General features: G+C 40.2%; 1 protein-coding gene and 1 long non-coding RNA gene across 14 annotated transcripts in view; one reads left to right on the forward strand and one right to left on the reverse strand.

Moving 5' to 3' along the window:
- COL11A1 (collagen type XI alpha 1 chain) overlaps window positions 1-10,176 on the forward strand; it is a 146,843-nt gene extending 136,667 nt beyond the window's left edge. For 5 of the 9 annotated variants that reach the window (XM_422303.8, XM_004936545.5, XM_001231623.7 and 2 more), the window contains one exon: window positions 1,781-3,562. In XM_422303.8, the coding sequence (XP_422303.4) occupies window positions 1,781-1,927 (147 nt within the window). In that variant the 3' untranslated portion in view covers window positions 1,928-3,562. The other 4 variants (XR_005861921.2, XR_005861922.2, XM_040704931.2 and 1 more) reach the window with 4 other exon arrangements.
- The window catches only part of LOC107053980, a 162,040-nt gene that overhangs the window by 51,082 nt on the left and 95,570 nt on the right, over window positions 1-15,388 (reverse strand). For all 5 annotated transcript variants that reach the window (XR_006940009.1, XR_006940012.1, XR_006940014.1 and 2 more), the window contains 4 exons: window positions 11,082-11,153; window positions 10,203-10,301; window positions 6,612-6,696; window positions 237-297 (listed from right to left, as the gene is read on the reverse strand). This is a non-coding gene — a long non-coding RNA (uncharacterized LOC107053980). The remainder of the gene's footprint in view (window positions 1-236; window positions 298-6,611; window positions 6,697-10,202; window positions 10,302-11,081; window positions 11,154-15,388) is intronic.

The raw sequence follows: 15,388 nt of genomic DNA on the forward strand, positions 1-15,388 counted from the left end.
AATTTTCTTTACAAAACCTGCCTATCAATTAAAGTAGAAATCAAACAAATTCTTTTTTTTTGTTTTGCACAGCTCTCTCCTGAGAAAAGCTTTCTAAAATCTTTACTTTTAATAGACTGCCCTTTAGTAGTTTTTAACTAGAATACACACACCAGTCCTTTATTCAATTTTTTCATATGTACAATAAATAAATAAATAAATATTACCATCAGCCAAGCAACAGAAATAGAACAAACCTGGTATAGATACAAGGCTGTCAGCACCAATGTGAAACTAGACTGTTTTCTTGTATAAGTACTGTGTAAGAGAACAGAAGCAAACAAGCATAATTAGAGGAAGCAGCCCAGGAACAGAATATATTTATAATCATAATATATAAGAAATATAGTAAAAACATGTATGACCTAAGCCATAACCCACACATAGTGAATTAACTGAATAGTTAGGTAATAGTTAGGTGATGTTGTGTTTCCTTTTCTCATATATATATCTATTCTCATATATATATATTATTTTCTCATACATATTAATATATATATATATTTCTTTTTCCTTTATATTTTTACTTTTTCCTTTCCTTTTCCTATATATATATATATTTCCTTTTCTCATATATATATTAATCAAAGCCAGGTGAAATTCCAGGATTGCATTTTTTACCTTCTGCTCTTAGCTCAGCTAAAATTCCAAAGAGCTCTCTGACCACCTCTCCAATACGGTCTTTAAAGGTGTAACCTCTCTTCAGAAGCAGAATAGTTTGAAAACAAGAACACTACAGGAGAATGTGACAGTTAAACCTTCATTAATTATTTTGTAGTTTGATATGGAAGCATCTGAAGTGAGTTCCTGAGAAATCAGTGATAGAAAATGAGACCTGGAAGTGGTAGGATACATACTGAGACGAAGAAACAACTTAGATAAAGGCAGTCTCCTCCTCTCAATAACAAAGTTCTAATATATGACTGTTTCATGTCAGTCTTTCTCTATGTCCTTCATTTTGCTTTCATTGCCCACAGTGGATGTGTGTAAAGCTCCAGAGACAACATAAGCAATTTAGGGTGTAATTTTCATCATTAATCTGAGAATACTAAGATCTTCCAGTTTGAATATGCTCATCCTGGCATAGTTGAAAGTGGAATGGTTTCAGAAGGACACAAGAGACCATCTGAATGAAGTACAGTTGTTGTGGTTTAACCCAGCAGGCAGCTAAACAGCCTTTCGCTTTTCTCCTAAAACCAGAACACAGCATGATATTAGACACTATGAAGAAAAACCGTCACAGCTGAAACTGAGGCAACAATCCTGATAACTAACATAATGAGAAGGCAGAAAGCCTTTTTAGGGAGTAAGAGTGTGCTTCCGAACATCTCTAATCAGTCCTGACAGACTGCTATTTTCTTCCATGTCCAAAAACTTTATGTAATATCTTGTAGGACAGTTAGAGTCTTTCTTCCTAGAACTAGGTGTTTCTTCTCTCTCAGAACTAATTAGTGATTTTTTTACAAGGAGAACATCCTCACTACTACAAGAATATTATCATAAATTAGTATAGGTGTGAATTCTTTAAAGAACGTTAAATGTCTTACTTTTTTTTTTCCTTTCTAAAATCAGAAATGTTCAATATCACATATTTAAAATAAATTTAGAATTTGTAACATCAGGCAATCATTTATAAATTCCAAACTTCAGAGGTAGCCTATGAAGATCTACAGTGCATACTTATTTACTCCTTTGATATATTTGTTTTTGCTTCTTTTTTTTTTTTTTTTTTTTTTAACAGTCAAGAAAGGGCTACGCAAAGACAGTGATTGAAATCAACACACCCAAAATAGACCAAGTGCCTATAGTTGATGTGATGATCAATGACTTTGGCGATCAAAGCCAAAAGTTTGGATTTGAGGTTGGTCCTGTCTGCTTCCTTGGTTAAATTTAAGAAAAAGATCAGATCATCAAAAACGTGGCACTCTGGTGCTACCAACCCACTTCATGCCATATGCAAGTTTTGAATAAGAATGGCATAGAAAATACGTCTTGCTGTGTACTTATGTCTCATCTAGAAAGTAACTGTTGCCCTTGAAGGGCCAGAATCACATGACTTAAACTAATTCTGCAAGGATGCTGTGGCACAGACAGACAACATAGGGCTCACTTTATCAACACCCCACCCCACCTTTGGATACCTTTGGTGCTGTTTAAAAAAAGAAAAAAAGAACAATGACATGGTGCTCCTTTGATTACAAAGAGGTGTTATGAAAGTGTTTAATAAACTGTAATTATTCTGTGTACAGTACTGTACTGTTATTTCTCTGTCCATTTGCAAAACTTGCATGTGCCTCTAAATTGCATCTGGCTCTTATTTTATAATTACAAAACTACACTGTCAATACTGTTTATGTATTCTGAAAAAATAAATCTGTAATTGCCAGTGAAGCCATTTTAATTTCTGATTAATAATAAAATCCCTTTGTATATATTGTTGTTGAAGAGCTTTGTTATTTGAAGTCGCCAAAAAGCCTTAAGGTGGCAAAACTGGAAGATCTTGAGCAGCACACTCAAATACCCTTTTCTGCTGATATTACTACGTGATGAATTTCAATACTGAAAGCACCTTCAAAGGTGTTGTGCTCCATGGTGCTATACCTCAGACTTTTTATTTTCTTTTCTAATTTCAGAATCTCATACAAAATCTGTATATATCTAAAATAAATAAATTCATATTTTTGGGCAGGGAGAATATGTAAAAAAAGCAAAAAACAGAAAACAACAAACCAAACTTCTGTTAAAATCTGTGTGAATTAAATCAGTCATATAGCTTTCCTTCCCCCCCCCCCCCCCCCCCCAATGTATCTCATCTGAATTTGTTTCTGTTGTGCTTACTTGGTATGCATAAATATTAAAACTGGATTACTGTATTCTAAACAGTTATTTATGGATTTTTGCAGTGTTTATTTAGAATTTTAGTAAGCAGCAATGGATGTTTGTTTCCCAAACTGGGTATTAGAAGTTCCACAGAATGGTCCTACAAAATATTTGCCCATCCCATTAATATAAATTATTTTTTCCTGTTATTTTAAACTGAAGGCCAGGAATGCAATATGTCTAGGTCATGTGATTCTACATAGTTGCTAAGCAACATGAGGGGACTGCTTTCTACAGAGCTGTCTTTGACTCAAATTGTTAAAATTCGCTATTCAACTTTCTCCAAAAAAAGTTGGTTTGGCTTTCCCTTTGAACACTTCATTCAGGTAGTTATAAGTAGAAATTGCATTTTAATTTTGCAGCAGAAATCCTTTTGTAATTATTTTTCATAATATATGTAAGACTTGAAAATAAATGTTTGTTTCTGTTTCTTATAAGTTGTTAAATTAAATAGTAATAGCTTCTGCTGGCTCATTTCCAACTGGTACTTTCTCATGCACATTTATACATGTAAAAATAAGATTTCAAAAGTCAACTTCTTGCTGTTTATATTTTCTTCTATTTTTGAACCAAAGTTTGTAACTGTCACCTCAAAGAGGAAAATACAAATTTTATTAATAAAATCAAGTCTAGTCTACCTGGATTGGTCATTCTGTTTTTTAATGTCCAGAATTCACCTACTGTCATTACAGTAACTTCACTCTGCTTCCAGACCATCCAGCCTCTAAATAAATAAATAATTTTACCACATGAACTGGAAGGCACTGAGCAATACTGCTGGAACAAGGAGTGTTAATATAGGTGCTGATACTGCTACTGGCAGTATGCAGCACGTGCTATTTATCTAATTTTGCATTTACTCTGCATGAATTTGTAGTCACAACAGTCCACATAATACTGAACTTCTTTACTCATCCAGTATCTTATATGCTTCCCATGGAGAAGGCTCTCATAATAAAAGCAGGCAAATGGTCCTATTTATTGGTGGAAAACAGAAGACACAACCTAGACCTGGACCTAGAACTGGAACACAGAATTTCCTGTACTTCGTTTTAGATATTTGAAGTATAACCGATGAAGAGTCCAAGCTAGAAATATGATGTATGTCACCTGGGACTATGCAAGCTAAATTCCTTACTAAAACAAGCCTATAAGAGAACAAGAAGCAATATTTTTCACATCTCAAGCAAAAAAAAAAAAAAAAAAAAAAAACTGTTTACAGGGTTACAAAAACATTGGACAGCTGGACTTTGCCTCTAAAAGCTGACAAAACAGAACTAGAACATCCTGTGATCTTGAAGTTTCACATTATCTCAGATCAGACTAGGTTGTTTTTCTTTAAAGTTTGCTTCAATCTTCTCTCTAAATAGAGAAAAGCCATAGTGGAGATGTTAGACATTTTCCTCGCTGCAAATAAATATATTGTTGTAACATGAAAATGTAGCAAAGTAGATGGACAGCAACCTCAAGTCAATGAACAACAGTACACATTGAGGCAACATTCTATCCAGGATAACATGGACATGGGATGGAGATCTAAAAGACAAGCTACAACTGTAGAAGTATAAATTGTCCTGTGTATATGCGTAGAGCTTCTACTTCTTCTCTCTCCTTTCCTCTTTCTAAGGACAAGAATATATCAACTCATCATGATCAGCACATCTCTTGGAAAACTTCATAAAATGTATTGAAGATACATTTTCTCTCTTAGTGGGCAGTCATTATTGCTGACACCAGTAATCACCTTGTGAAATAAAAAGTTATAAGCTGTTTGAAACAAAGTGAGCACATTTATATTGTTCCACCTTTGGATCAGCTCTGTTAATTACAAAATAGGGCTTCACATGCTAATGACTAGTGGGAGATGCTATGATAGCCATCGATTGATTTTCTATTATGTGCAGATTCATTTTTCAGTGAATGAAAATCCTCTATTGTACATGAGGTACCAAAAATAACCGGGCAGTGACAAAGACAAGATATTCAATGCCACATCTATTATATTTACCTGGAACACAGTCTTGTGTTCTCGTGTTTTCTAGGTGTACAAATTATCAAAAAGGCTCGTTGATTTGGTAAAAAGCAACACCAAGATTACTGTAAAGGAGTAGACTGTTCTAAAGCTATACCTTCTTTTCTTTCCTTTTCAGTAAGGACATCAAAGATTGTTACAGTGAAAGAGGTCATGAACTTCCAGACAAGTAGATGTACTGCTTTAGCCAAAATTGGGCTTCCCCCCCCCCCAGCTGTATGAATGAAGGCTCTGTTCTAATGACAGAGGATGGAGCCAAAGCCCACAATACTACCATGGACATGTTTTGTGTATGTTCTCTCAAGACCTTTGCCAGACCTTGACTTTGTTTCCAGTTTCTCAAGGGTGGAGTTATGACTGCCATCAAAACACAGATAACTTCAGTAAGACAGACAGGAGTTCTTAAGAATTCAGCAGCAGGACTGGGATCTAACTGTCTTCATTGCTTCTTGGTATGGTCTAAGATTTTTTTTTTTTTTAAACATCAGAATGAAATTGTAGCTAGATCTTGATGAAGCATAACAAAACCTAGCCAGAAGTGATTAGTGCAGATGAAAATTATAATTCAGTTCATCCAATTTGCTGCCATTACATTATGCATTACTAAAATATAATATATATAAATAGCAGATGACCAAGAAATCAACTGTCAATCAGTGAGATATGATAAAATCTACAAATAAGTAGTCAGTGCTTATGTCAGTGCTGACCATGCATGACCATGCTTTGCCTTTCCATGTCTAGTAAGCACTAAATGAGATATTACAATCTAGTAGTAGCAGTTTTCAATTTTCTGATTATTGGCCATTGCACACCCAAGTGACTAATGTTATTGCTTTTTCTCATGCTCAGCCTTTATGTTCAAAGCGACATAAGAATCACCAAGGATAGTCACTCAACCTTCTTTGTGATTCTAATACAAAGAACACCTGCCATAAACAGCACCAATAAGCCCTGAACAGATAACAAGAAAAAGGAAAATTAATCATACTTTGGATGATACAGTAAACAGAAGAGTTGATGGAACATTTATCATTTCTCCTGTACACATCAGAGAAGACTAAATGTAAGTATGGGAACTACTTAACAGCTTGCAAAGCCATCTATTTTTATTGTGAATTATATGCCTTGAACGGTGGCCAGTAAAATTCTTTGTAAGAAGAATTTTGTTTTTCTCTAACCCAAGAAGTTCTCTAAGCTGGATCTTCTGCTGTTTTCACTGTAGCAAGGAAGTAATGGGTAAATAATTTTCCTGAGTCCGCAGGGCTGAGACAATAGAGCTGTCCAGGGTCCCAAGACCATCCAAATGACCAGGTATGAACACAGTAGCCTCCTGTTCTGTTCTCATCTCACCCTGAAATACTTTGTACACAGGAATACTGAAAACAGCCATGGCTGTGCAGCAACAGCACTAGCCCATGATATTGTGCCTGGGAGGCCCAGCCTCCAAACTCTGTAGTTCCCTGGAATAAGAGCAAAGTAAGCATAGCTAGAGTAGAAAACCTGAGTTTTTAAATGGAAGAGCACATGACAGCTGAAAACGATGATGAGAGGCTTAACTTTAAGGTCAGATACTCGAAAGAGGAAGAGAGCACTATGGGAGAAGTTTAAGAGACTGGGGAATAAATACAGAACCATACTAACATGCTGTCAGACTCACCAAATATAAAGCCTATCTTGGTGATCCATACATCCACACTAGGCATAGAAATGAAGCAGCCTCTGACATTGCTTGCATCTTGTACCTAACAACATAACACAGAGAAGTAGATGAGTCTGGCAGTGATATAGTCTGTCTGAGAACTGTCTCTGCAACAAAGTCACATGAAAACTACAGGGAGATCAGTTCACACTGATGTCTGTGAAACCTCCCTTTGCACACAAAAGTTGGTCCATTTAATCTTATAAACACATCAACCTCAAAACTAGACACAGTATCTTGAGGATATCACCATATTTGATCTGATGTTGCGTCTTTCCAGGAACATTTCCCTGAAGAAAGCAATAAATAATAAGAATAGTACACATTAACTGATAGCCGAAAAAATGTCCCAGCTAAATGATTCTTGAATATTCCAAGGCATTATGAGTTCTGCATGCATGCATTTGTTTCTCATGTTTTGCATAATTTCTGATGACTGTATGCACAAGCACACAATACAGAAACAGCAGCTAGCTAGCATGCTTACTCACTGAATTTAATGAGTAGGTTAGAGTCACCTACTATAAAAGTAAAATGAAGGCAAAATTACAATTTTGGACGCCAAGCTAAGGTTGAAACCTGTATATGCACAGCTAGTTAACACCTTTTAATATACACAACAATAAATCCTTCACACAGATATACAGCAAATTTAGATGCTGTATACAGTGGAACAGTGGAACTCAACTATAGCAATGTGTGAAATGATATATTTAACTGTAATGAGACATAACTCAGAGGAAGTAAACCCACCAAAGTAGTTTCGGGCTCGTTTCAGCCAGACAATCACCTGCCTTAGCAGGACGGGAGAGACGGCGCCGCAGCGAAAAGCTGTTTGCGCCGGCAGGGCGCGGCGTCCCCGCGGTGCCCTCGCGATCGGGGCAGCGGCGTGTGGCCATCACGACTGTTAAAACCGTTGGCTGCCGTCTGCGCGCCGCCTCCCAGGAGCGGCAGAGCTCGCCCGAGGGGCTGCTGCTTTGCAGCTCCTGAGATAACTGCTGGCTCTGTGTGTAAAAGCGATGTACCCCGCTTCTCCTGCTTACCGACAGCTAGCGCGTACCTGTGAGCTGATCTCCAAAGAGCTGGGGGGCTCTGAGGCTGAGAAACCTTATTGAGAAGAAGGAAAATGTTGCCCTTTGTTTTCTTAGCCTAGGTTCTTCTGTGGTAGAAAAGGCTGTACGGTGCTGCACAGCTATTGGACTTCTGACAGCAGGTATGCAAATAATAACATTTAAACAACTCTTTATACAAACTAACTAGGAGCTTAGTATTTGTTTTGAAGCAGAATAAAGGCTTTAACACTGTCAAGTACTCCTTTGAGACAGCAGTCACATGAAGCAGCTCTTGGTGGACTTGGCAGTGCTTCTTTCGCGTAATCTCCTCCTTTGAAAGCTTTGATTGAAAACCAAGCCTCACTCAGGGTCCTGCAGCACAGCCTGGAAGCTTCTTTCTGTTAATTAATTCTCAAATTAACTGCAGCTGGATCTCATAACCTCTAACAATGCTTCCAGAATCCTTCTCCTATTATCTTGATTTGTCAGGTTAAATTCACCTTTTTGACGTGACACCCATTAAACAGTGTAAAAGAGAAGAAGATTTGTTACCCAAAAGTGAAAAAAAAGCAAACCATCCAGGTACTGTTTGCAGGTCCACTGTTGCACTTGCTGAACTCAAATGATATTTCATTGCAGCTTTTAAGAGAAATGTTAGAGAATCAACAACCCTCTGTCCACTGTCCATTTCCTTTAAAGACTGTGGTAATCATTCTTAATTCACCACACTTCTGGGCATTTCTGTTTAACACATAGAAAAAAAGTATGAGACTGTAAGAGACTATTCTTTTATATCATTGACTCAAAGGAATAAGTCCAGGCAAGTCCTGGGCAAAGGCAGAGAAATCTTTTGTCTTGTGGACACTGATGGACAGGTCCTGGCTAAGGATTGTGAAATCCTGTAAGGAGCACAGATGGACAAGGCCAGGGGCAACGAGAGAGAGAGATAAGCTGCTGCTAATGGCCGGGAAACGATGTTTTTTTGTGGACTTATCTCGAGGAAGATGGCCATCTCAGGAGGTATGCACAGGACTCTTGCTCAAGCATCCAGGAATGTCACGTAGGCAGGAGAAAATGGAGGATAAAAGAGGGTCCAACAACCACGGCTATGTGGAGACTGATCTCTCACTGCAATGTGGAGGTTTATCTCTCACCACGACAGACTTGAGGGGTTCTCTGCCATCTGATCTCTCACCGCAACGTGGAGGCTGATCTCTCACCGCAACACGGGGGCTGATCTCTCACCACGACACGAGCTTTCTGCCTTCAGATCCTTCTCTACGGACCGTTTGCTGATGGACTTCCCTGGCCCTGCTACCTGAGACCTGCTGCTTCCTCCCTGACCTGCACCCTCTCGTTGCCCAAGACCGGCTTTGCTGCTCCTGCCCTTCGGCCTCGGACCGTTGGAACATTGTGCAATGGGACTACTGCCGGATCCTGGTGGTGACTATCCCCCCTTTACGCAATTCTTGCCTCTTTCTATATTTTCTATCACTCGCCTTCCCTTCCCCATCACCCCAATCCTTAATAGTGTCCGTCCTCCCCTTTCTTCATCTCCCTTATTAACATTTGTAATAAACTGGTCGGACCAACATTTGAACCGTTGTTTCTTAATCTCACGCCGGGCATACATATTTCAAAGAACCTCCTCTCCCTCCTATAAATTGGAGCAAGACAGAGACCTATACAAGTTCTGCCTCCAGACAAGCAACACATTGATAACTGTGGTCTGGCCTTCACTCCTTTCCCTTGCTTCCCCTAGCTTAGGTTAAAGCATGGCTGTCCAGCCTTCTGACTTGCCTGGGCTGGGCTGGGCTGAATAAATAAGAATTGTCTTAGGCCACATACGGAGAGGTTGCACCAAAAGTAATGTCTCCTATTTATTTCCATGGAAACTACAACCAATACAAAGAGCACAGTAACACCATTTCACAGAGCAAATTCTCAGCTACAAAACAGTATTTTTCAATATAGTCACCACCACTGGCTATGCATTTTTGCCAGCAGTGAATGAGAGCCTGCATTCTGTGCTTGTCAAGATCTGTACCAGTAGAAGTGGCCCACTGAAATGCAGTGCCCACCACCTCACTGTGCTCACATCCGCTCTTTGGTCACCATCAACATTCAGCAAACATTGATGAATGTCAGTGGATGCCATTTTTTTCCTCATAGAGGAAATTCAGTGACACACTTTTGCTTCAGATACACTTCCATGTCAGATGCTGTTTGTCAGACTGCTCTGCTGCTGCCATCTGTCACATGGCAGCAAAATGTGTGAATGTTCAACCTCTACTGCCATACCACAAACACCTGCTTCATGGGCCAACATAATAAAATAGCAAGCATTACTTTTGGAGCAGCTCTCATAAAATATGTAATATGGTTGATTTATATAAGTAACAAAATGTATTTTTGTCTTTAGTATTTTAATTTTTTTAAAAAGGCAATAAAAACATAAAACTCGTGGGCTATTTCACCCTGGATTTGTGAAACTCACATATCAGTCTGGTATGATGGGAGTGGTTGCACTTCATAGTGAGTTCTCAAGGTGTTCATCAGAGATTTTTGATGAATTTTGCTCCTCCTCTGCTTTATCCTTTAAAACAGTTGTTCATAAGTGTACCCACTACCAAAAAGCAATGACATGAACAAGATGCAACTGTGAAGCAAGGGATTTTTCTCTCTGGTAAGATAGGACTTATAAAGGTCTGGTAAAGAGACATTATCAAATTTTTGAGTTGAATGTCTGACTGCAGTTCTGTACATTCAATTTGAAAATTCACAGGTAAAGTATTTATGTTGACTGAAAATGAAATAGAAAGTTGCCAAAAAAATCATCATTTTTTTTTGGTATATCTTGACACCTGTTCTCAAATTCCTTTATCACAATGGAAAGCACAGCTGCATATTTTTTTGCTGTTCACAGTACTGTTTTTAGCCAATGTATCAAAATACATACAATTACTAGCCAAAACTTGAGTTAGCACTGCACTGCACCCTCCCTTGTGTCTTGGTTTCAGCCCAGACAGTGCCAGTTGAGCACCAATGTTTGGTTGTTGCTAAGCGATGGGTGCATGCCCAGGGCTGGGCAGGGCTGTTTGGTGAGGAAGAGCCACCATGGTGTGGGTCAGGGGGCAGCTGCAGGGTGGGCTGGGCTGCATGCAGCCCTTGGGCCTTGAGTTGGACATGGCATGACATAAATATATCATAGAAAGTGACATGGAATGATAATTCTTGCTCAAAGTATTTGGCTGCCAGAAAGGCAGGTAGGGATTTTAAAATAAAGCATTCCTGAGCAGGAGAGCACACCAGACCATGATAATTTACATTACCACATGGCAAACCATGCATCCTTCCTTGTCATAATTGTTCCTACCTGTGCTGCAGAAAAAGTCTTACACTTAATGAACGAGGATCCAGTTATAAGGAAATGCAAGGACAAAATCACCTGGGGATAAAAAGAAAAAAAGCTGAGATAGTTTTGAGCTGTGTCCCTCCTGAAAATAAATGCGAATTCTGTGTCTACTGGATACTTTTAGAACATTTGGGGGGGGAAATAAAAAGGGGAGGGGAGGGGAAGTGGAGAAAGGAATTTTCCATATATGCTCTCATGAAAAAACATTTCTAGTTTTATAAACATGCAGGTCATTCTGAAAGTAATGCCTCCTATTTATTTCTATGGAAATTACAGCAGATACAAAGAGCACAATAACACGATTCGATAGAGCAAATTCTCAGCTACAAAACAGTTTTTCACCATTAGCTATGTTTATTCACCAGCAATGAACAAGAGCCTGCATGCCATGCTCATAACAATCTGCACCTGCAGAGGTGACCCACTGTTACTGTCACCACTGCTGAAACACCCCAACCACGCCCTCACTGTGGTCACATCCACTGTATGGTCTCTATCGGCATTCAGCAAGTGTCAGTGAATGTCAGTAGGTGCCATTTTTTCCACACAGAGGAATTCAGCGACACACCTTTGCTTCATAAGCACTTCCATGTCAGACACCATTTTGTCAGACTGCCTATCTGCTGCCATCTGTCACATGGCAACAAAATGGAATGGAATTGGGAAGGTTCAGCCACTACTGCCATACCGCCAACATCTGATGTTGCAGGCAAAATAATAAAATAGCAAGCATTACTTTTGGAGCAGCCCTTGTACAAAGCTTGATGTATCTTATAGGCATTCTCAAGATTTCAAGTAAATCCAAAGAAACTATTTCAGCGAACTTAGGTTTCCTTCAAGATGATGTAGTAAATTTTCTTTTTTTTTCCTGCTTATTAAAAGCTTTTATTTTATTTTGATGCTCTTATTTGATACTTGGAAAACTTACCCTTCTGTTAATAAGTCATCATAAAATATACCACTACAAAACATACAAAAGTTACTTTTATAGAAATAATTAACTATGAATACATATTAGGATAAACATACATTCATCTTCAGTGTGCTAATATTAACTGCTTATAAATAAATTTGGTCTAAATTCACATTGATTCCATGCTTTGTGATGGTTTTAAGCCAAAATTGCAGAGAGCTGCTGAATGCTGACGGCAATAGGGAATCAGAAGTATTCTGCTTATTACAACTGCCATTACAGTAATGCAGTGTTGCTTTTTACCTTGACAAATGCTAAGAAGCATCATTTTGCCGCTTGACTTTTCTTCAAACCTAAGGCTGTAGGCAATCAAAGAAAATAGGAACATCTGGTTGAGCTTTTGATTGCCACGCTCACTGATAGAGTGCACCCAAATAAGCAGCAATTAGTCAGTACAGCTTGCGTCAAAAGGCCCATCAAGTTAATTCAAATTATGTCAGCTTAAATTGAATCCAATTGGTATTTGTATGTATTTGTAAGCACAGTTTAAATAAACGTCTACTGCACTATATTATACTTTATTTACAAACTAAACACAGAATTTGAGGTTTAGTTAAAAATTTTCAAGAACTTTTTTACTTATTAAAAAGAAACTTCTGGGAAAGCATTGATGTTTTTCTTCAGAAGGGTGTTTCTGTCTCATAAAGATAAAACTTTATTGGGTTTTTCAAGTCCATATTTTTCATTTCCCAGTAAACTTTGCAAATTTGCAGTGGTTATTCCTGGGCATGTGTCATGGTTTCATGGTTTTTCATCACTGTTCCACAGCATGTTATCAGTAACAATTACAACACCTGACTAGGTGTAGAACAAATGAAGGCAATGACAGAGCCTTTATTTGAGAAATAGGCACACGAGGAAAAGATATCAAAAGGAATTGACTCACCCCTCCCGGTAACAGCGCGCAGAGAGAGATGAGCTGAGCAATGTGTCCCTCCCCTGTTCGTACCGTCGCGCGTGTCGGAGAGAAGGGCGGGGGCAAAGAGAGGGACCTGTGCAGACTCAGACTGCACAGGGAGTATTGTAGAGACAGAAGGGGTGGCTCCAGACCACCCCCCTCTCCCCGGTTCCAGGCACCCACACACTCATTGGTTCAGGCTGTGAACCTGGAATTCCACTACACTCCCCCCCTTCACAGCATGAACCAATGACTGAGCAGGTAGGGGGTGAGCCCCTGCAATCTGATGGCCCAAGACACAATGCACATCGCGACACACACAACACCTGCTGCAATATAGGATGTCAAGACAATAAAGGCAATCAGTGGCAGTCCCCTTCACGGTTCTGTTGGGCCAGTACTTGATGTTCTTTCTCGAGGTGTATCTTTTTCAAGGACCAGTAGCGCTTCTGATTCATGCTCACCAGTTCCCAAAAGTTCAGCAGTGCGTCACAGGGTGTCATGATGTTTCCTCATAGGTGTGTTTGAGTGATGTTGCTCCTGCTGGCCATCCTGTGAACTTAAAACCTCAAGGGAAGTAAAACAGATGTTTAATAGGTACGAGGAGGGGTAGGTCTGCCCTCCACGGTAAGATGCAGGCTGTATTTCGGTCTTGAGTCAACACCTCTGCCTGTATCGGGGCATGTCCTGGCCTTTGATACCACACTCTTTGGCCCGAAATCTGCAACTGAATCACTATATCGGGTACCAAAGGGCGGGGGGGGTTCTAATTTGCCACATGGACATGATTAATGTCCCCCTTGCAATGAAAACAGGGGTGTCAACTACTACCTCTGTTGGCCATACACCGATTACTGAAGGGTTTACTGATCCCCCAACCTCTAACAATCTCCCCCAAGGTGCAAGGAGACCACACCATTTTGGTCCTGCTTGCACCTTCCAAGGCCATTTCACCTTGTGTCTCCCGGGCTCTAGGTCATCAGGGGCAGGGAGCAGAAGATTATTCATTGTGCCAACTTGTGGCTTGAGTGAGGTGTCCTTGCTTGTAATTTGTATCCTAAGTGGAGAGGCCCAAGTTGTCTGCAGCATTTTTAAAGCACTGGGTCTGCCATCTCTTGGTCTCTCATTCAAGTCTCACAGGGTTTCATAAAGCCTTTTGGTCCACCCCTGCAAGGACTGTGAATCTGCCTTCAGAGCAGCCTTCAGGATCCCATTGTATCTTTCTATTAGGCCTGCTCCTGTTGGATTGTAGGGCAGGTGAAACCGCCATTCAATGTTATTGTCTTCAGCCCACTTCTGCACAGTTGCACCTGTGAAAAGTGTACCTTGATCACTCTCAATAACCTCAGGAGTCCCGTATGATGCCATCAATCTAGTTAGAGCTTTGATGGTATAGGCTTGGTTTGCCTTTGCTACAGGATAGGCTTGCATCAGTCCACTCGCTGTATCGACACAAGTTAGGGCATATTTGGCCCCCTCAGATCGAGGAAGGGGACCTATATAATCAATCTGCCATCGCTGTAATGGGTTGTGTCCTCTAGCGAGATGGGCCGTAGTTTCCGGCAGAGGTCTTGGTCTCATTCGCGAGCAAGCGTCACAGTCCTGACATGCCTGGACAATATCTGGTAACTGTATGGGCAACCCCCATGCTTTAGCTGCTGCCCACGTGGTTTTCTGTCCTGCATGCTGTAATTTCCGATGCAGCCAGTGGGCTATGTCTTCTGGTGATGTACTTCCCAACCATCGGACTCGAGCCAGTGTGTCAGCTTCATCATTGCCTGGTGACTGCAAGGGTTGATGTCCAGAGACGTGGTATGCTTGTACGGTCCTGTGCCTAACCACGTTCCATATATCAACCCATTTATCTTTGCCCCAGATAGGTCGGGCATGTATTGTCCAATCCTGAGTGGCCCACTGTGCTATCCAGAGCGTGAGCCCTCGGTAGACTGCCCAACTATCTGTGCAGATGTTTAGTGCACTGTTGCCAGGCTCTTGAGTTATCACCATCCACACAGCTCGTAGTTCAGCCCACTGGCTACTTTGTCCATCCCCTTCTTCAAACCATATTGTTTCAGTTGAGGGATGGTATGCGACAGCTCGCCACCTACTTGGGTTCCCTCTGCTGAATCCATCTGTATACCAGGCATCTTCTGGGATAGGGTATTTCCCCTCCTGTACAGGACTCTTTTCTGGACAAGTGACCACTATTTCCTCAGGTGTCTCGCTGTGATATGTTACTGGTCCAAGTATCTTTTGAAGTTCTTCCTTCAGTGGAGATGATGACAGGCAGCTTCTTTGGCTAAGATAGGCAACCCAGCGTGCTACTGTTTGTGATTGGGCCACCCTGGTCTTAGGAATGTGGGTTAGGTCTTTTACCCACTCCTGAATTGGTAAAGT

This window comes from Gallus gallus, chromosome 8 (assembly GCF_016699485.2).
Source record: "Gallus gallus isolate bGalGal1 chromosome 8, bGalGal1.mat.broiler.GRCg7b, whole genome shotgun sequence".
In the NCBI taxonomy this organism is placed as follows: domain Eukaryota; kingdom Metazoa; phylum Chordata; class Aves; order Galliformes; family Phasianidae; genus Gallus; species Gallus gallus.